This window comes from Hordeum vulgare, chromosome 2H (assembly GCF_904849725.1).
Source record: "Hordeum vulgare subsp. vulgare chromosome 2H, MorexV3_pseudomolecules_assembly, whole genome shotgun sequence".
Taxonomy (NCBI): domain Eukaryota; kingdom Viridiplantae; phylum Streptophyta; class Magnoliopsida; order Poales; family Poaceae; genus Hordeum; species Hordeum vulgare.
Window position 1 is genome coordinate 284,318,280 of NC_058519.1, and position 20,365 is coordinate 284,338,644.

Genomic DNA, 20,365 nt, shown 5'->3' on the forward strand with positions numbered 1-20,365 from the left:
GAACAAAAACGTATAAACGAAAAAGAGAGAACATTTTATATAGGCATATTATATATCAAAATTTTCAGAATAAAATTTTCTAAAACATGAACATATTTTCAAAACCAAAAAAATTCTTTTAAAAAAATTATTTTTTTGCAATAACTTTAAAATAAAAAGGAATTTGAATTTCAAATAAATTGCAAATACTTCAAATTTGAATCAAGACATTGTCTCTGATTTTGGAGGGTCATTTTCCTCCTCTCGTTTGATTTTTTTTTAATCAAAGGGTTTTTGAAAATATACAAACTCAAAATTGAAAAGGGATTCAAAATAGAAAATTTTGGGAAAGTCATTTTATTCCATCTCATTTTTTTGAGAAGTTTCAAATTCCACTCAAGTTTCAATCACTCAAACAAACAAACAATCAATCTAATAATTATATTAACATTCCAAAATTTATAATTTTGGGATGTTACAAACTACCACACTTAAAATGAATCTCGTCCTCGAGATTTGAAGAGGCTAGAAAGAAAGGTTAGGGTTTGGGGGTCTTCTAACAAATCCAATCTCCGACAAGGTGGGATGCTACCACACTTAAAATGAGAGATACTGGTCCCTCAAAATTTTAGAAATCCTTTCGGGTTTTGGAAACTAACTTCTCACAGTCTTCATATTGAATCCTTTGGTGATGCTCTTCCGTTATATTCATAACGTTTCCATTAAAACAAGGGTCCTTCTGTTGATATAAGCTTCTTCCTTTACTAGGTCTTCTTAACTCACAGTCTCGCGGTCAATTCTAAATAACCTATCGATGATTCTCATGGTGGTCTACCATTTGTGGTTATCCTGCAGAGAGAGGGGTCTTGGTTTCATCCTCACCGTAAAATTTCCTATGCGTGACAACAAATTCTATGTACATGGAGCTTTCATCATACCATTCTAAGGCTTAAACAAAAGCTTCAAAGAACGTCGTCTCTCACTATGGGTAAGTCTCTCAGATTTACCATTCCGAATAGCAAGATAAATGATAAGAGTAAGTCGTCATGGTGATCAATCCATTCCGCACCCAAATCATTTCTCTGTATAAGGTTTAGCGAATCTCGCATTCTAACACTTGGGCATCCTCACAAGCGTTGCAGAATTTCTCTTGTCCACGAACGAAGTTCGGATAATCCATTGGTTCTGCAAGCTGAACGAAACATCTATCGTATCTTCATAACTCGCTGACTTTCGTATGCTCCTAAGAAAACGTTTGCTGACCCATCATAGCTTCTTCCATAAATCATATTCATTTCATAATCAATCCTTTATTACATCCTCAAAAACTCCAATTCAAAAGTACTCTATTACAGATGCTGCCATCCACATTGTTCGGTATGGTGAAGCATTTCTGTCAACTTTATTCATCTGCCTCTCTTGGAGATATTTTAGTTCCACTCGAACTTTCCGAGGTGCTCCTTGAAATCATCCATCTTTCGCTTCATCATGGTGGTCATGAGCTTCATCTCCATCATCTCCGCATGCACTTCACTCACGTATTCCTGGGTATGACGGAGTCTTGCTTCCAGTATTTCTCCGATCTGACGTATGGCTTCCATGGCAGCTTCACGAACAACATCAAAGAAGGTTGCTCGTGGTACACGTGAAATGAAAAAGTATTGCCCCATGTTCTTCGGACAAACTCCTTTCACATGGTGGAGGTGTACTTCCACATACCAAAGTTCCACACCACTTTCCATGAATGGGTAGCCTTTGTAGACTGCATCTCCTTCAAGATGAATGTGCTTCATCATGTCCTTTAGGATTTTCGGGTAATCATGATCACTGGTCAGGGTCATGATCGTTTCTGGGCCCTTGAGGAATGACTCGTAGAGAGTTGTCATCTGCAGGTGTCAGTAAATAGGTACTCAGAGGAATGTATGTGTCTCCTTGGTAATCATGGTACATTCCTACTCAGTGGATCCTGTGGGTTTACCGATTTACTACCACACTTAAACTGAATTATACTCATGCCTGCATAGACCATATTTTTCTCATATCCTCATAATTGTTCAGAGATCTTTGTTCGTAGAGAAACAACGCATACATTTTCAACATAGGCAATCATGAGACAATAAATTCCATTTATTCATGATGTTATTACAATCTCAGGGACTTGTGTTACAAAAATTTCACTCCATGATCTTATGAAAAACAAGAGTGCTTCGGATTACACTTATTGCCATGGTCAAAACTTAACTACTCCATTCTAGCTTTCTTCCTTTGCGGACAATCGCTAGCAAAATGTCCTGCTTCCTTGCAACGAAAGAAAATGAGTTCTGACCAGTCTCGAGGCTTCTTAGCTTCTGCTTTTGCTCCTTGGATTCCCGGCTTCCTTCCTGTGCACATGTATTTGTGGTGGCCAAATTCCATACACTTGTAGCATCTGACATGACTCAGGTCTATATCTACAGAGATTTGGCTCTTTCGAGGGTACTTTTTCTTCTTTCCGGACTCCTTTATTTTGGCTAGTTCTTCTATTTCAAGTGGATCAAACTCCACTTCTTCCGTCGGGAAGTTTCCCAGATACTCTTGGTTTCTCTTCGTGCAGTCCTGTGAATAATGTCCTTCTTCTCCACATGAGTAGCATGCATTGGAGAAAAATCTGGTCAGACCTTGTCCATCAGGGTCTTCAATATTTTCGTTCATCACCGGCTCTTCTAGAATCTTCTTCTTGAGGGTTTCCTCCACTGCATCTTTCTGCTGCTTGACAACCTGTTGCACCTTGGGGTAAATGTGACACTGAGCTGGGTAGTGGGTGGTTCCTTCACACAAGAAACAAGTCACCTGACTAGTTGGGCATTCCTCAGCTGGGTGATTTTCTTCACAATGAGTGCATCCATCCTTGTGTTCTTCCTGGGTGTGTCCTATTTCTCCACAGATCTTGCATGCACAAGTCTTCTTCTTCGGGTTATCATAGCACTTCTGAATAAGACGAGATCTTAATAGAGTCTTCTTGAATTCGTCCCAATTTTCTGCTCCACTAAATCCTTGTATGGCATGGTGCATTTTCCACCAGATTGCAGCACTTTGTGTAAAGTACTGAAGAGCGTGTTCCACTTCATATTTCCTTGAGATCAAGTTGCTCCCGAAGTGGTTCTCCATGTTCTGAATCCATATTTCAGCCTCCAGCTGGGTCATTGGTCCAGAGACTACAAGTCCAGCTCCATACTCCATCTGGTAGGGTTGAGGTTTTGGGGATGAGACGGGTAAGAGAGGGGGAGATACACACAATACAAACAATATTTTTGAGAATAGGTTTTATTTGTGGCCGTCGGAAAACACACACCAATGACGGCTCACAAATCATCGTATCTAACGTGGGTATATAACAGGGGTTTGGACTTCTAATGGTCATATCAATATTCGAACGCTTCGGGGTCTTCGAGTTCTTCGGGTCTTGAGAGTCTTCAATTGGTGCACCTTCAATTCTTCAAATGCATGTTGAAATCCTCTTTACTTTGAAGTAGAGCTCCGTTGATTCTTCATGAGGTCAAAGGGGTAAGGGGATTGTATAACTATTTGAGGTGAGAGAGAACCTTTGACGAAATCAGAAGAGATGAGAAGTAAAAGGTGTTCTCGAAAATAAGATTTTTGAGAGATCCTCTCCTAAGAAGTTTCTAGTTTCTAGGTTCACGTCCTACAGTCAACATGTGCTCTGATACCATTTCTGTAGCGACCCGACTCAAGACGAGTCAAGCCTCTGTGTTTCTGTGACATCCCTGGATCAGTATGCTGGCACACACAGTACATCAATGTATATATCAAAGTGCAATCACATGTAAATAGCGTAAAACTGATATATATACCTTAAATATCTCAGCGGAAGCAGTCAAGGGAGTGGAGTCCCAATAAACACCAACGACAAGTTGAGTGTAGACCATAACCCTGAATCGTACTCTTACTCGTCGAAGAAAAATATCTGCAACATAAGACGTTGCAGCCGTGTAGGTCAGCATACTGAATATGCCGGCAAGTCACATAAGAGAGGGGTGAAAAGTAATCATCTATACTATATGCATATATGGCAGGTGGTGTTGTAAGTTTTTAGCGTAAAGCAAAATTTTCTCCTACAACAAGAGGGGCTAAAAGAAAAATATTACTACAAAGGTTGGTTGTTAACGAGATGGTTCCGCCAACTAGTTCTCGTACCCGAGTTGTCAATAATTACCCTCATCAAGTATATATAATGGTGTTGAGAAATCCAGATAACTTCAGTTCCTTTGGCTCAAGTTGTCCATGACCGTGGACACGGCTAATCGATTAGGTTTGAGTACTCTGCAGAGTTTTGCACACGTTCCCCACAAGATTTGATCGCCTCCGAGTATGTCCTCGCACTTCAAGGTGTTTGAAGACTGGATGATCAAAACATGGTCTTTCAACGGGTCCCTCTGAATCCCTGTCGGTGCCCATCCATTCCTACCGATCTTCTACATCTGCTAGCACCGCCTGTCCAGAGTCGCCACGTTGTCCAACCAAGCCAGAGCCCATCATGACTTGTGGCTATGCAGGTAAGCATTGGGTCTTGAAAATATCCATCCGTCCCTTTGAGCCTGGGTGAAGCTTTCCGCAGGATGTCATGGCCTCTCCAGCATCCCGGGTCATCCACTGGGTTCTCCAGGGAGCCGATCAACCGTCCTTCACCCAGAGTTGCATTGCGTCCGAGGTCTTGAAAATCTTGTCTTAACCGGTCTTGATTATTTAATCAACCTCGCATCACTCGTGTTATGCACTCAACCGAAATCCCGTCTACTCAAGCATAGCAATATGAAAGTTGTCGTCCCGGGGCCAAGTATCGGGGTTGTTGTGTGCCTACCACATGATACTACAATCTATACTAAAATTTCCAAGTACCTAAGCAGCATGTAGTTCGGCATAGGATGGTGGAACTACGATGCATAAAACATAGGTGATAGTATGATCAAAGTGACTTGCCTGGTATTACTTGACGAAGATAGTCGCTCTCAAAATCCTGATAATTCTACTCGCCACACTCCGAGCAATCTATCGTAAATGAATAGCATTCAATAAACATTCATGCCAAAAAGGAAGAACCAAGAGAACATAAGAACAAAGCATGTCTTGGTACAAAATAACAACGTACTAAGGTTTAATAAAAAGGTCCTAAGTGTGTTGTAAAGTGAAGGTGCATGAATGAGATCAAAAGAGGTAATGGACGATGAACTATTGCTATATAAGCTCGACTTTCATACACTATGGGAGATGATCAAAAATATTGAGAGAACAACATGAATGTTATTTGACAAATAGTATAAGACATACGAATTTATTTGTAGAAAGAATTTCTTGAAATGGAGCACAATAACGCAAGTTACAACGAATTGAAGTATGAATTGAATTTGCATTCAAAAGGTCAAGAGAAGTTGAACTGAAGTACGATGGTTACGTACAAAAAAATATGACATGAGTGTTTAGGGGTAAAAGGAATCAATTGAAAAGGTGGTACGATTTGCAAGATATGATCAAATGAATGTTCGAATACAAATTTGAATCGCTCAAATTTGTAAGGTTCAAAGGTCAAAACTAATGATGCTACTGGATATAGGAGATCAATATGAGCGTGTAGAAAAAAGAATTACTAGATTTGAACTAGCGGATCAAAAGATACAAATACGTCAATATAACATTGAATCGGCTTAAAACGATGTGAACACTTTTGGGCACTAATAGATAAATCTGATTTGATCAAAATTATAAGTTGAAAAGTTAAAACTAATGATACAAACAGGAATATTACTTTGATACGAATCCGACGCAATTGGATTCATCTAAAACGGAGCTACGGATAAAAAGATATGATCAAAAGAAGTTTGAATATGAATATGAACAAATTTCGAAATTTGAAAATTTCGAAAAGTTGATATGATAGGTTCACAGGATAGGTGGGATCAAGACGAAACTCTAGGCATTGGTTTCATCTAATTCGGATAAACGAGTAAAAAGTTATGGCTATTTAAAAAATCAGGGCCAAGCTGTTTTACGGAAGAAAAGTGCTATGTCTAAAAGAATTCTAATACTAATGTGTAAATACGAAGACTAATTAATATATCTAATTACTCTACCGTATACTAGTGTAGGAATACTAGTCTAGAAATAATAAACTACGGGAGTAAAAAAAATACGAAGGAAAATACCTTTAGAATGCAGAGTAAGAACTAATTCCAATGAGGAGACGACTTCCAGAAATCCCGCCGAAGAGAAGGAAAAAATATTTTTATTTAATAAATCTAGTTTAACCAAAAGATCGATTTAACCCGAAATAGATGATTTTTGGATGCTCCTATGTGTCTATACTTATAGATGGAAGGAAGGTCTAATGATCCATAGATAGGCAATGTGGGACTAAACATATACGTAGTGTAGGGAAAATAGAAAAAAAAAGGGACAAAGGTGTCTCATGGGCCAAAGGAATCGGCCGGCCACATGAGTAGTACGGCCAGGCGGCCTTTGTTTTCTTTTTTCTTTTTTCTTTTTTTTGCGAACGAACATTTTTTTTTAAACACAGAACAAAAACATATAAACGAAAAAGAGAGAACATTTTATATAGGTATTTTATATATCAAAATTTTCAGAATAAAATTTTCTAAAACATGAACATATTTTCAAAACCAAAAAAATACTTTTTAAAAAAAATATTTTTTTGCAATAACTTTAAAATGAAAAGGAATTTGAATTTCAAATAAATTGCAAATACTTAAAATTTGAATCAAGACATTGTCTCTCATTTTGGAGGGTCATTTTCCTCCTCTCGTTTGATTTTTTTTTAATCAAAGGGTTTTTGAAAATATTCAAACTCAAAATTGAAAAGGGATTCAAAATAGAAAATTTTGGGAAAGTCATTTTATTCCCTCTCATTTTTTTGATAAGTTTCAAATTCCACTCAAGTTTCAATCACTCAAACAAACAAACAATCAATCTAATAATTATATTAACATTCCAAAATTTATAATTTTGGGATGTTATAGACGTGCATAGTACAAGCCACACCCATAAGTGCTTCGAAAGACCTCGACCAGGAAATCACAGGCGGCAGAGTAGGACCATAAAAAACCCTGGCCGCACCAACAAGCAGGTTAGTTGGTTGGACTGGGGGCCGCTGGTAGGGGACAATCGCCAGGGGATTAAAAACAGGAGCCTCCTCCACAGCATGCTCTGCTTCTTCTGGCGCTTCTTCTTCATCATTGTCTTCTGCCTCCACATCGCCACCATTGGGGGGCGCAGGATCGGCAGCAGCTACCTCCACAGCAGCGGCCCCAGCCAGAGCAGGTGAGGATCCACGACCACCATCTCGTGGACGGAGTCAGAGGAAGTTGGATGATCGATGACCATAGATCCCTGATCTTGTTCTGGTGCAGGAGGTTGAGCATCCGGAGCATCAGGTTCCCAACCCCATCCTCCTGCATCCTGAACTTGCGGCTCTGGCTCCGGGGGTGGTTGCGGCACTGCATTCCACCCAAGAGCAGGGTATGGCGGCAATGCAAACATCAGAATATCATTCACGAGTTGCCCAGGAAATGAATGAGGATTGCCATTGAGGGTCTTATGGTCTTCGTCATTGGGCATCTGCTCGGCAAAAGTTGCTCCCAAGATGTACACATGCGCTGACCAAGAGACCTTAGCACCTCCCCAGGCAGCATATTCTGAGAAAGTGACGCTCCGCGGAACCAACATATCATGTGGAAAGGATGCGAAGACAATGGAGCGAACCAAAATGGGTCATCACTGACCCAATGGTGGAACTCACCGAACATGTTGACCGCTGCCCGGAGATCATTTGTGTTGCGGAAGTCCAAAGGGACCCCCAAAAGCATCAGGCAGCCCTGACGAAAACCAGCTTGACCTCTAAAACCTGCGTCGTCGTTGTGCCTTATGCATCAAACAAAAGTGCCGTTCCCCAGTTCTTGGGGGACCATCTGAACAACAGCAAAACTTTCCGCAACATCCCGGAGTTCAAACAATCCTACCCCCTCAATCCATGGTTGGGCAGAGCGAACGTGAAAACACCTATTAAGTAGAAGGGCGAACACCTCTTGCCGTACCTGGGTGACCAGTTCAGCAGGAGGGGCTGGCATCACTTCGGCGATGTTGTACTATTCATGCCTGCGTGTAATGGCTATGGACGGCGTGATGAAGGTCCGTGGGAGGCAATCAGGGCCTCCGTCGATGATGTTATGGCCCTGCGGGATGAAGCGCATAGGGTCGAGCTCAAAGTTTTCCATCTCAGGAGGCATAGCAGGAGGAGGAGGCATCAATGGCGGCGGCTCGGAGAGAGTCCTGGGAGACGATGGGGGTGACGAGACAGGGAGGAACTGCTCGGCAGGCTTTGCGGTTTCCCCAAGATTAGCAGAGGTTCCCGAGATATCAGCGACATGGGAACTGGTGGGACTTTTGCGTTTCCAAGTAAGACAATTATCGCGCATAAAGGAAGCACAGATAGATTTGGTATGGCCCACGCCGCCGCAAGCAGAGCAAATCGGCGAAACCATGCAGTTCGAAGCTAGATGCTCGCGAGAAGAGCAAATCGTGCAAAGACCCATTAATTAACTCCTGAACCCTGCCATTAATTAACTCGTCGAAGAGGAGGTGGGCCTCCTATGTAGAAGGAATATCCGACTGTGAAGAAATATCTGGCCCAACTGAAGATGCAGTCGTCAAAGACCCATTAATGGGATCAGAAAAAGGCCCACTATTTGAACCTTCCAACGATGCGATTTTGGAAGTATTTGAAATCCCGCCGAACGTGGAGGGATTAGCCGAATCCATGCAAGAGGAGGAAGAAATACAGTTGATATCGCTCGTATCAACATGTGTACCAGAGGATCCGGAAGGTGACACCTGACGACAAACTTATCCAAGAGTAATGTGTGGCGACATCGACATCCACCGGAGTTCACCCGGCGGCGGTGCACTAATGATGACACACTCCTGTGGAGGGACCGAATAACCAGCTTGCATGAGCATGAGAATCTCATCATGAGAGACGGGGCATCGATAGCCTTTGCAAACCTCGTACTGCTGGAGGGTTGCAAAAGATAATTTCTTGCGACAGGAAGATCCCTACTTAAAAGATGACTTAAGAGGTCTGGAATGCATTGCCATCAGGCCTAGAGCCGCTCTTCTTTGGACGGGCTCACAATGATCCATTTTGCATCACATTGTTTCTTCCATAATGAAAATTCCCGACGCCAATTAGGACCACCATTGCCCCATAGATGAAAAAAGCACTTAAAGCTCAAACACTTGTAAGAACGTAAGGCCAAAATGTGAAAACCAACTTGCTTGCAAGAGACCTTGAAGGAGAAACCGAGTTTGTGACTTGAGAGACCCGCAACTCAATGGATGAACCACCAATGGAAAATTCAAGCGCGGCGGCGGCTTAATCCGCAGAGAGACGGAAAGCATGACGACCGAAGGATACCACCATAATGAACGGGCGGCGATGATTCACTAGATGTGTCGGAAAACCAGAGTGTTGAAAAACCTCATCTGCGAAGGCCAAACCGGGAGAAAAATCCAGATCCAACGTGGATCCATCCATGCGAGCCATGCACGACCACGTAAGAGATCGTGAGAGTTCACCTGAGAGGATGAACGGAGAGCGAGGATCAAACGCCGGCTAGAAGTCCAGATCGCCATGAGACCGCCGATGTGGGAGGTGGGAGGTGGGCGTCGCCATCGGATGCTACACACCCCAATCCCTATCAGCTTCATCTTTTCATCTGTGATCTAATATTCTTGTCCATGTCTAGGATGGCTCCAATAACGCGCCTTGCAGAGAATACCTTACTGAAAACCGCTTTACATTTCCTTCTACTCCTCGTTGGGTTCGACACTCTTACTTATTGAAAGTACTATGATAGATCTCCAACACTTGTGTGTCATCAAGACTCTTTTCGGGCGTCGTTGCCAGGGAGTGAAGCGCCTTTGGTAAGTGGAATTTGGTAACAAAAAATTTATATATTGTGCTGAAATTTACTGTCACTCGTCACTATGGAAAACAATCCTTTGACGAGCTTGTTCGGGGTATCTTCACCCCGACTGGAAGCACAAAGAGATGCTCCTCAACCTGCTGCACCTACTAAAAATATTTATCATGAAATTCCTTTGGGTATAATAGAAAATGTGCTAGCTAATCCTTATGCAGGAGATGGAACACTACATCTTGATTTGCACCTAATCTATGTGGATGACGTTTGTGAACTATTTAAGCTTGCAGGTCTGCCCTAGGATGACGTCAAGAAGAAGGATTTTCCTTTATCTTTGATGGAAAAGGCGTTGACATGGTATAGGCTATGTGATGATATTGGATCATGGAACTACAACCGATTGAATTGGAATTTAATCAGAAGCTTTATCCTATGCATATGGTTCATCGTGATCGGAATTATATTTATAATTTTTTGCCTCGTGAAGGAGAAAGAAAAGCTCAAGCTTGGGGGAGGCTTAAGTAAATGTTATATTCATGCCCCAATCATGAGCTCCCGAGAGAAATTATTATTCAGAATTTTTATGCTCGGCTTTCTCGTAATGATCAATCCATGCTAAACACTTCTTGTGCGGGTTCCTTTATGATGAAAGATATTGAATGCAAATAGGACTTATTGGAAAGAATTAAATGCAACTCTAAAGATTGGGAACTCGAGGAAGGTAATGAGTCAGGTATAAGCATTAAGTTTGATTGTGTTAAATCCTTTATAGACACCGATGCTTTTCGTGATTTTAGCACTAAATATGGAGTTGACTCTGAGGTAATAGCTTCATTTTGTGAATCTTTTTCTACCCATGTTGATCTCCCTAAGGAGAAGTGGTTTAAATATCATCCTCCCATTGAAGTTAAAGTGGTAGAACCTATTGAAGTTTAAGAAGAAATTACCATTTATAATGTTGATCCTGTTATTCCTAGTGCTTATATTGAGAAACCACCTTTTCCTGTTAGGATAAAAGAACAATGTAAAGCTTCAACTGTGGTTCGTAAGAGTTGTACTAGAACACCTATACCTCGTGAACAAATTAAAGTTGAATATAATATTTCTACGGTTAAAGATCTCTTGGTTAATAATATTTATGGGCATGTCATTCATTTCTGTGATGAAGCCGGTAGAATTGCTAGACCTGATACTAAGGGTAATCGTACACCTATTGTTGGTATGCCTGTTGTTTCTGTTAAAATAGAAGATCATTGTTATCATGGCTTATGTGATGTAGGTGCTACTGTGAGTGCAATTCCCTTTACCTTATGCAAAGAAATTATGATTGATATTGTACCAGCCAAATTAGAGAAAATTGATCTTACCATCAAGCTTGCTAATAGAGATACTATTTCACACTACAATAAATAACGTCAATTATCACTCCCTATATTGGTCGTTGATTCGTCATTGTTGTCGTTTATTGACTTTTTTTATCAAATTTACAAGGTCAATAGTTGGCCGTCAAGAATAAATAAACATGACCTTTCTAAAATTTTGGTCGTAGGTCTCTATTGACCAAATTTTTTGTTTGGTCATTACCCATTTGTGTGAGCCACGTAGGATCTGACGTGACCAAGCTGACGTTGCATTGCTAGTGACCAAATGAAATCATCATAAATTTCAGCTCCCAGTCCACCAATTTAGCCTACATGAAACTGACCCAATACCTATTTTACTATTAAAAATGTCTGATTTGTTTGGGTTAAAGCATTTGTTTGCTAGAAGCACGCATATCTCTGGATAGGCCCATTAAAAAACAAGTACTACAGAATAAAAGATTGCAAATAAAATGTATATTTCATTTCAGTAGCATATCACATCAAATACAATACATCATCCACCAACTCTACGCATTAAGGTGCACATTAAAATAATTTTACATGTGCATAACAGAATACTTTTGCAAGGACAAGTGCACAAAAAAAGGACCCAACAAATGCACAATCGCATATAAAGAGAGTTCAACAAAGATTGCATAAGAATCACAAGTTTCTTCTTATCCTTTTCCTCTGCACAATATGCCACCCTTGCCATTGCCGCCTGCAAGAAGAAAATGATGGTAAAATTTAGAAAGCAGACCAAGGAAACTAGTAAAACTGCACGTTATTGGACTACTAACCAACCTAACAACCTTTCTTATGTTGAAATACATTTGTTTTTATATTCTTGTTACAAACCAAAACAGTTTTATTTGTAATGGCTGCTGTACATACGATCGATGGGCTGTACATGCGGTCTTTTCAGCCGCACAAGAAAAGCAAGATCAAATATCCGGCATGGGACGGTTGTACATATGATCGATAGTTTTCCGCTCCAGCGTTACGGGATGACAACGATTTACAGCGGCACACGGCACACGACAATGACAACAACGTATGGCTGGATCAATGTTAACGAATACATGATCACATGCATGGATGGCAGACGCCCAAGATGCATGGCTGACATGACGTTTGCATGCATCATCTACGTGTACTTCATCTTGTACTTTATATCAGATGAATCAATTATAGAAGTCCACATCTTGTAATTCAATTCTTTTTAATGGCTCCAGTTTATAACGCAGCCGCCGTCAATTTATTTTGTTTTCGTTGAAGGCCGGCCATGGGTGTACATACACATTTTTATGATAGACACCATGAATTATAACATATATTAGATATTTTAAATACTCTATACTTCATATTTTCTTAGAAGGAAAATAATACATACTTTCTTAATAGAATACAACATACTACATACTTCATACTTTTTTAAATGGGAAATACTTCCTAGTTTCTGAACAGAATACAACATACTACATACTCCATATTTTGTGAACAAAATACATCATAGTACATACTCCATACTTTATTTAATGGAAATACTCCATACTTTCTGCACATAATACAACATACTGCATATATATTAATTTCTTATAAAATTACTCCATTCTATCTCTCTCTTTAAAGTTACTCCAGATTCTACCTAAAGATTTTCCTTCCACAAGGAATAATAGGCATCACGTCCACATATGCTTATCCAATAAACAGTTTGACCAAGTGCGTAGCCTAGAATTGAGGGAGTGGTTGCACAACTCATCGGATTATTTAATAATAAAACTTAATTAGATGTTCTTATTGGATTCCGTAGGAACCCGTTAACCAGATCCATCCTATCATATTGGCTTCCTCCTACGTAGAGTGTGGACACGTGGAGATCAGTTAGCTAGGTGGTAGTTGCCACTGCTTGTAGATAAAATTTGTCTTATATATATATTTGTTGATGTTTTTAAAAGCGACATATATTGGCATAACAATATCAAATGTAAGCAATCATTCACAATCACAATAATAATCTCTTTTACTGTTGTCTTATTGGAATATATAATCATGTTCTGCAAATGAAAACTATTAGGGAACGAAAACAGATACCTAAGCCCTTTGCTTGTGGAAGGAAGCAATGGTGGTGGCTCTCCTACATCCTCGAGGACAGTTAAACTGGGACTCCGAAATATCCTCGTTTCCTTGTCATGTGTTCAAGGTCTGTTCTGAAGGGAGATACTTAAATAGTTAGACAATAATAATACTTTTAATATTTGATTCATATCAACTCATATATTATGATAGAATAAGGTAATCAGAAACAGATAACAAGAAAATGACATGTAAACGTTGTACTACTCAAACACATGCTTTTTTGGTATTCCAAACTTCTAGAGTACTATGAACCTTGTATCCATCTGTTTATATATAAGCATTTTAGATAAGAATGGATCCACCAAATTGTGACAGAGAAGCAGAATTGCACACAAAGTTATAAGAAGGAAATAGACAAGGGGTTCTCAACCTGGGTTGGGGAAACCTATCAAACTTCCAAGCCTGCAAGGGGTTCTCAACAAGAAGGAAATAGACACACAGTTATAAAAGTAATCAATAATTTTAATTTAGCATCTACAAATAGTTGCACCAGTGGCAAACCTGCAAGCATCAAAATATAGGACATCGTGGTGAAATTTTTGAATAATTTTCTTATTGCAGTACGGTGAGAGGAAAATAGGACACAAAGCGTAAATAGCAGACATCAATATTTCACTTTAAGGAGTATTCAACTCTTAATAATGGTAAAGAAAAATGAACATGGATGCATTTAGTTGAAGATGCTCTAGCCATAGTGTGAAATTGTTACTTCCTTCAAATATACTGCTTCTTTTATTAAGTTTGCTGATCCACAGTAGTAGCTGTTTATTTCTGGTGACACACCTCGACATCATATGACAATGAGGTTAGTATACATCCACAGAGACACCCTGGGTGCTAATTTAGGAAAGAGGACAACCCACTCAGCCATATTTCTTCCTGGCCTTTTTCTCAACAAGTTCAGCCCACGGTCATCTTTCTCTCTATACCAAACAGGCATGTCCGATAAATCTTACCTATCTCATTAGATGGTTTTATTTCAACACCATGTATAAAGAAATAGTTGATACAGTCAGGCGGATAGTCAGGTTCCTTTTTTACTTTTTGTATGGTCAAAAATATTGTTGTTCAGCTTCCTTAATTGGTCATCCCCTTTAATTATCCATACTGTCCACAAGATTTAATTATCTGTCTCATATTGCACTACAACTAACAATCTAATGAACAAGAATTAATTCAACTACCATAAGTTTTGCCAAAGTGGATCGGCTTAAAATAATTTGTTCAACTAGAGTCATTTCTTCAACAAAAAATCGTGCCCCCTGTTCCATGGAAGAAATTTGGAATGTGTAATAGTCTCTTTTCAGAATGGCACTACTACCATGCTTTATACCAAATATATGTGTTAATTACATCATTGTTTTATTCAGCTGCGTTCTTGGCTTCAGCTTCTTGAACAACCTATCATTACGGGAGAAAGTGAAAAGTTGTGGATTTTTTTTTCTTTAATCTCTGCAACTAGGCGATGGTGATGACATTCCTCCAATCTATGTTGGAGATGACAAGACTTAAAAAGATGTATTCAAGGTAAGCTATGGTCGACTATGAGCATGAGCGGCACTAGGGGAGCTAGACGGGCAGTTATGTCGCATGGAAGCAAAAGGCCATCCCGATTTCTCCAACAATTATGTTGCAAGGCCACCATGGATACATAATGCAAACCACTACTGGCCCTGTACGCACTACTGGCCCTATACCACTACTGGCCCTGTACGCACTAAGAAAATCACCAAGACCAAAGTCTCCAATCGTTCGCTCACATGGCCCTGTACGCACTAAGGATTAGCAGCTTGCAATCAACAGAAATCACGACTAACAACTCGCATCTGAAGGATTTTTACGCTGGCACGTGCCCGCGGCAGCACCAAGGGTTGACGGGATGGGGGGTCGGTTTCGGGGTTTAGGGTTTATTTAGGAAGCGGGCGGGCGAGCGTACCCGGATGTCGTGGCCGTCGTCGGAGACCTGGATGAGCTTGAGGCCGCCGTCGTTGACGGTGATGGAGATGGTGGAGGAGTCGGCGTTGATGTTTTTCTCGACGAGCTCCTTCACCACCGACGAGGGCCGCTGGATAACCTCCCCCGCGGCGATGCAGTTCACCACCGACTCCTGCAGTCGCCGGATGCGGGGCGGCTCCCCGCCCCCACCCCCACCGCGCGGCGCCGCGTCGTCGACCTCCATGCCCGCTTCGCCGCGTCTGGGGACCAGGCGGAGGAGGTGGGGAATGGGGAGGCTGAGACGGCAGAGGTTCCGTCGATTTTGGTATTCAGGCCGAAGGGAGGATCGGCCGCCATAGGTCGTGGGGGAGAGAGAGAGATGGGGATCGCCAAGAGAGACGGGGTCGTGGGATTTTTGTCTTTCACTTTTTTTTCTCGTTTTTTTTCACTTGGGCAGCCAGCCTATCACATGGGAGGCCACGGATCCCTCCCCAGAAACAGATCCTAGCCATCCACTCCTCCTATATCCGACGCTTCAAAACCCTTCCCTCATGCAACACACCTCTATCACTTTTTCTCTTCTTATTTTTTCAATCGGTAGCACTTAATGACCAATTTGTGCAATAGTATCATGACCTAATGGACGCAAAAGGTCATAACGTTATGGGCTTTGGACCCTCTTAGACTTGTCATGACTAATTTTGGAATTTTGGTCATGGATAAATGACCAATTAAACCACCGTCATTTTTTGGGGTCATAATTGAGCATTTTTCTTGTAGTGTCACCAATTGGGATTGTTAGAGATGTTGAAATCTTGTGTGGGAAAATAAAGTATCCTACTAATTTTTTTGTTCTTGGTTCCCCACAAGATGATTTTGTCCCATTGTATTCGGTAGACCCTTCTTGAATACTGTTAATGCTAAGATTGATTGTGAAAAAGAAACGGTTACTGTAAATTTAGGGATGCATCTCATGAGTTCAATTTCTCTAAATTTCGTAGACAACCCCATGACAAAGAATTGCCTAGTTAAGATGAAATTATTGGTCTCGCTTCTATCGATGTGCCTCCTACCTATTTCTTATAACTATAATTGTTAGACCATGAAAATGATATGCATATGAATAAAGGAATGAAATAGATAATATTTTCTTTGATCAGCAGCCTATTCTGAAACACAACCTACATGTTGAAATACTTGGGGATCATCCTCCAACCGAGGGTGATCCCGAGTTTGAGCTTAAACAATTACCTGACACTCTGAAGTATGCGTATCTTGATGAAAAAGAGATATATCATGTTATTATTAGTGCTAACCTTTCAGAGCATGAAGAAAAGAGATTATTGAAAACTCCGAGGAAGCACCATGCCGCTATTGGATATACTCTTTATGATCTTAAGGGCATTAGTCCCAATCTATGCCAACACAAAATCAATTTGGAACTAGATGCTAAACCAGTTGTTGATCACCAATGACGATTAAATACTAAAATGAAGGATGTGGTAAGAAATGAAATACTAAATCTTCTGGAGGCAGGTATAATTTATCCTATTGCTTATAGTAGATGGGTTAGTCTCGTTCATTGTGTCCCTAAAAAGGGAGGTATTACTATTGTCCCTAATGATAAAGATGAATTAATCCCGCAAAGAATTGTTACAGGATATAGAATGGTAATTGATTTCAGGAAATTAAATAAGGCTACTAGGAAAGATAATTATTCGCTACCTTTTATAGATAAAATGCTAGAAAGACTATCCAAACATACACATTTTTTCTTTCTAGATGGTTACCCTGGTTTCTCTCAAATACTTGTATCAAAAGAGGATCAAGAGCAAACAACTTTTACTTGTCCTTTCGGTACCTTTGCTTATAGACGTATGCCTTTTGGTTTATGCAATTCATCAGCTACCTTTCAAAGATGTATGATGGCTATATTATCTGACTTATGTGAAAACATTGTTGAGGTTTTCATGGATGATTTTTCCGTTTATAAAACTTTTTTTGATGATTGCTTGAGCAACCTTGATCGAGTTTTGCACAGATGTGAAGAAACTAATCTTGTCTTGAATTGGGAGAAGTGCCACTTTATGGTAAATGAAGGCATCATGTTGGGATATAAAATCTCCGAAATAGGTATTGAAGTTGACAAAGCTAAAGTTGATGCTATTGAAAAAATGTTGTGTCCAACAAATATCAAAGGTATAAGAAGTTTCCTTGGTCATGCCGGTTTCTATAATATATTTATTAAAGACTTCTCTAAAATTTCTAAGCCTTTCACTAATCTTTTGCAAAAGGATATTCCATTCGTTTTTGATGATGATTGTGTAGAAGCATTTGAAATTCTTAAGAAAGCCTTGATCACTACACTTGTTGGTCAACCACCTGAGTGGAATCTACCCTTCGAAATTATGTGTGATGCAAGTGATTATGTTTTTGGTGCAGTTCTAGGACAAAGAGTTGATAAAAAATTGAATGTCATCCATTACGCTAGTAAAACTCTAGATAGTGCTCAACGAAACTATGCTACCACTGAAATGGAATTTTTAGTAGTTGTGTTTGTTTGCGATAAGTTTAGACCTTATATTATTGATTACAAAGTAACTGTTCACACCCATCATGTTTCTATTAAGTACCTTATGGAAAAGAAAGATGCTAAACCTATACTTATTAGATGAGTTCTTCTGGTACAAGAATTTTATTTGCATATTATTGATAGAAAGGGTGCTAACCCCGTAGCAGATAACTTGTCTAGATTAGAGAATGCTCTTGATGACCCACTACCTATTGATGATAGATTTCCTGATGAACAATTAGTTGTTATAAATGCTTCGTGCTATGCTCCTTGGTATGGTGATTATGCTAATTACATCGTTGCTAAATTTATGCCGCCTAGCTTCACATACGAACAAAAGAAAAAGTTCTTCTATGATTTAAGACATTACTTTTCGGATGATCCACACCTTTATAAAGAAGGAGTAGATGGTATTATTAGACGTTGTGTACCTGAGCATGAACACAGATAGATCCTATACTAGTGTCACTCTCAGGCCTACGGAGGACATCACACTAGAGATAGAACTGCACACAAGGTATTACAATCTGGTTTTTATTAGTCGACTCTCTTCTAGAATGCTCGTAAGTTTTCCTTGTCTTCTGATGAATGTCAAAGAATTGGTAACATTAGTAAACGTTAGGAAATGCCTATGAATTACTCTCTAGTTATTGAACAGTTTGATGTTTGGGGTTTTGATTATATGGGACCTTTTCCAAAGTCCAATGGGTATACTCATATTCGAGTTGTTGTTGATTATGTTACTAAGTGGGTATACTTATATTCCAAATAGTAGTGTTGATCATAACACTTTTATTAAAATGCTGAAAGAAGTTATTTCCCTAGATTTGGAGTCCCTAGATATTTAATGATTGATGGTGGTTCACACTTTATTCATGGTGCTTTCCGTAAATTGCTTGCTAGGTATGACGTTAATCATAGAGTTGCTTCTCCTTATCATCCTCAGTCTAGTGGGCAAGTAGAACCGAGCAATAGAGAAATAAAATTGATCTTGCAAAAGACTATTAACAGATCAAGAAAGAATTGGTCTAAGAAACTTGATGATGCATTATGGGATTATAGAATCGCTTACAAAAACCCTATGGGTATGTATCCTGATAAAATGGTTTATGGTAAAGCATGTCACTTACCTCTAGAGCTAGGACATAAAGCTTATTGGCCAATTAAAGAACTTAACTATGATTTCTAACTTGCGAGTGAAAAGAGGTTATTTGACATTAGCTCACTTGATGAATGGAGAACCCATGCCTATGGGAATACTAAGTTGTTTAAAGAAAAGTGTGAATTCAATGTAGGTGATCATGTCTTGCTATCCAACTCTCCTTTAAGATTTTTTTCAGGAAAACTTCTCTCTGAATGGGAAGCTCCTTACAATATCGAGGAAGTATATCGTTTCGGTGCCATCAAGATCAACAACGCCGAAGCCACAAATGCGAAGGTGGTAAATGGGCACAAAATCAAGCATTATATCTCAGGTACTCCCATAAATGTGGAAACAAATATTATCAATACCATAACTCCGGAGGAGTACATTATGAAGACCTATCAGAACGTCTTGGACCTCGAAAAGGAATAGGTGTGTGCTATGGTAAGCAAACCGACTCCAAAATGTTTCCAATGTCAATTTTTACCAGTTTTGGAATATTTAATAAAATAGGAAATTTTAAAGTAGTCTGAAGCGTGCACGAGGAGGTGACAAGCAAGGGGCACGACCTATCCCCTGGTCGCACCCTGTAGGTATGTGGCCACCTCGTGCACCCTCCGGACACCGTTTTCTTGTGGTATACTCCTTCGGGTCGGCAAAAATTCATTATATAATCTCCCGATGCTTTTGACCTCCGTATCTCGATGATGTCTCCTGTTTTTGTTTTGAGCTATTTTTGCAGCAGATTTAGAGTAAGATGTCGTCCCAAGATTCCGATGGGGAGAGCTATGTATCACATTATCTTGCCCATCCCAAGCTCTACGGAGACGTTGATCCCTATGGATTGTGCTCGGAGGAGGAACGGGAGATATGCAAGTATGCGGAAGAAAGCTCGAACGAGGAGGAGATTCCCTTGCCTCAACCCGAAGATATGCATGTGGAGTCCAAGAAGTCGAGCCTTCCAAATACAAGGAGAAAACCCAAGGTGTTATTTATCCCTTCTCGTTTTCTGCAGGAGAGCAAGGGTGAATTATGTCAAAGGATATTGAGGATCGAGCTGGAAGTAGACGATCCAAGGGAACAAAATTTCATGCTTAAGTGGAAATTAGATAAGCTTTCAATCTCACGAGCAAGTCAAACATCACTACCTCCGAAGGAAGACAACTGAACACATGGGTATGGGCACTCCCCTTGGCTTGTGCCAAGCTTGGGGGAGGTGCCCTGATATCGTATCACCATCACA

At 40.1% G+C, this 20,365-nt stretch overlaps 1 protein-coding gene across 5 annotated transcripts; it reads right to left on the reverse strand.

The window, feature by feature from the left end:
- Positions 1-11,791: 11,791 nt before the first annotated feature.
- On the reverse strand, positions 11,792-15,825 carry LOC123426097 (DNA mismatch repair protein MLH1-like). Of its 5 annotated transcripts, XR_006622012.1 has the most exons (4): positions 15,408-15,825; positions 13,842-13,873; positions 13,427-13,542; positions 11,792-12,053 (listed from the first exon to the last, which is right to left on the reverse strand). XR_006622012.1 is itself a non-coding variant. In XM_045109874.1 (3 exons), the coding sequence occupies exons 1-3, from the start codon at positions 15,648-15,650 to the stop codon at positions 13,531-13,533; spliced, it is 282 nt and encodes a 93-aa protein (XP_044965809.1). In that variant the 5' UTR covers positions 15,651-15,825; the 3' UTR covers positions 13,443-13,530. The 5 variants fall into 5 exon arrangements, 3 of the variants coding, with proteins under 3 accessions (XP_044965810.1, XP_044965809.1, XP_044965811.1); XR_006622011.1 differs by having other exon boundaries at positions 13,427-13,873; XM_045109874.1 differs by lacking the exon at positions 11,792-12,053 and having other exon boundaries at positions 13,443-13,537.
- Between the last annotated feature and the right edge of the window lie 4,540 nt (positions 15,826-20,365).

Excerpts from the sequence above, each read along its gene's own strand:
- LOC123426097 (XM_045109874.1), bottom strand. The coding sequence starts at position 15,650 with ATGGAGGTCGACGACGCGGCGCCGCGCGGTGGGGGTGGGGGCGGGGAG. Across the intron at positions 13,874-15,407 it reads ACGACGGCCACGACATCCGG|GCTTGGAAGTTTGATAGGTT; the intron begins GTACGCTCGCCC and ends AACCCCTTGCAG.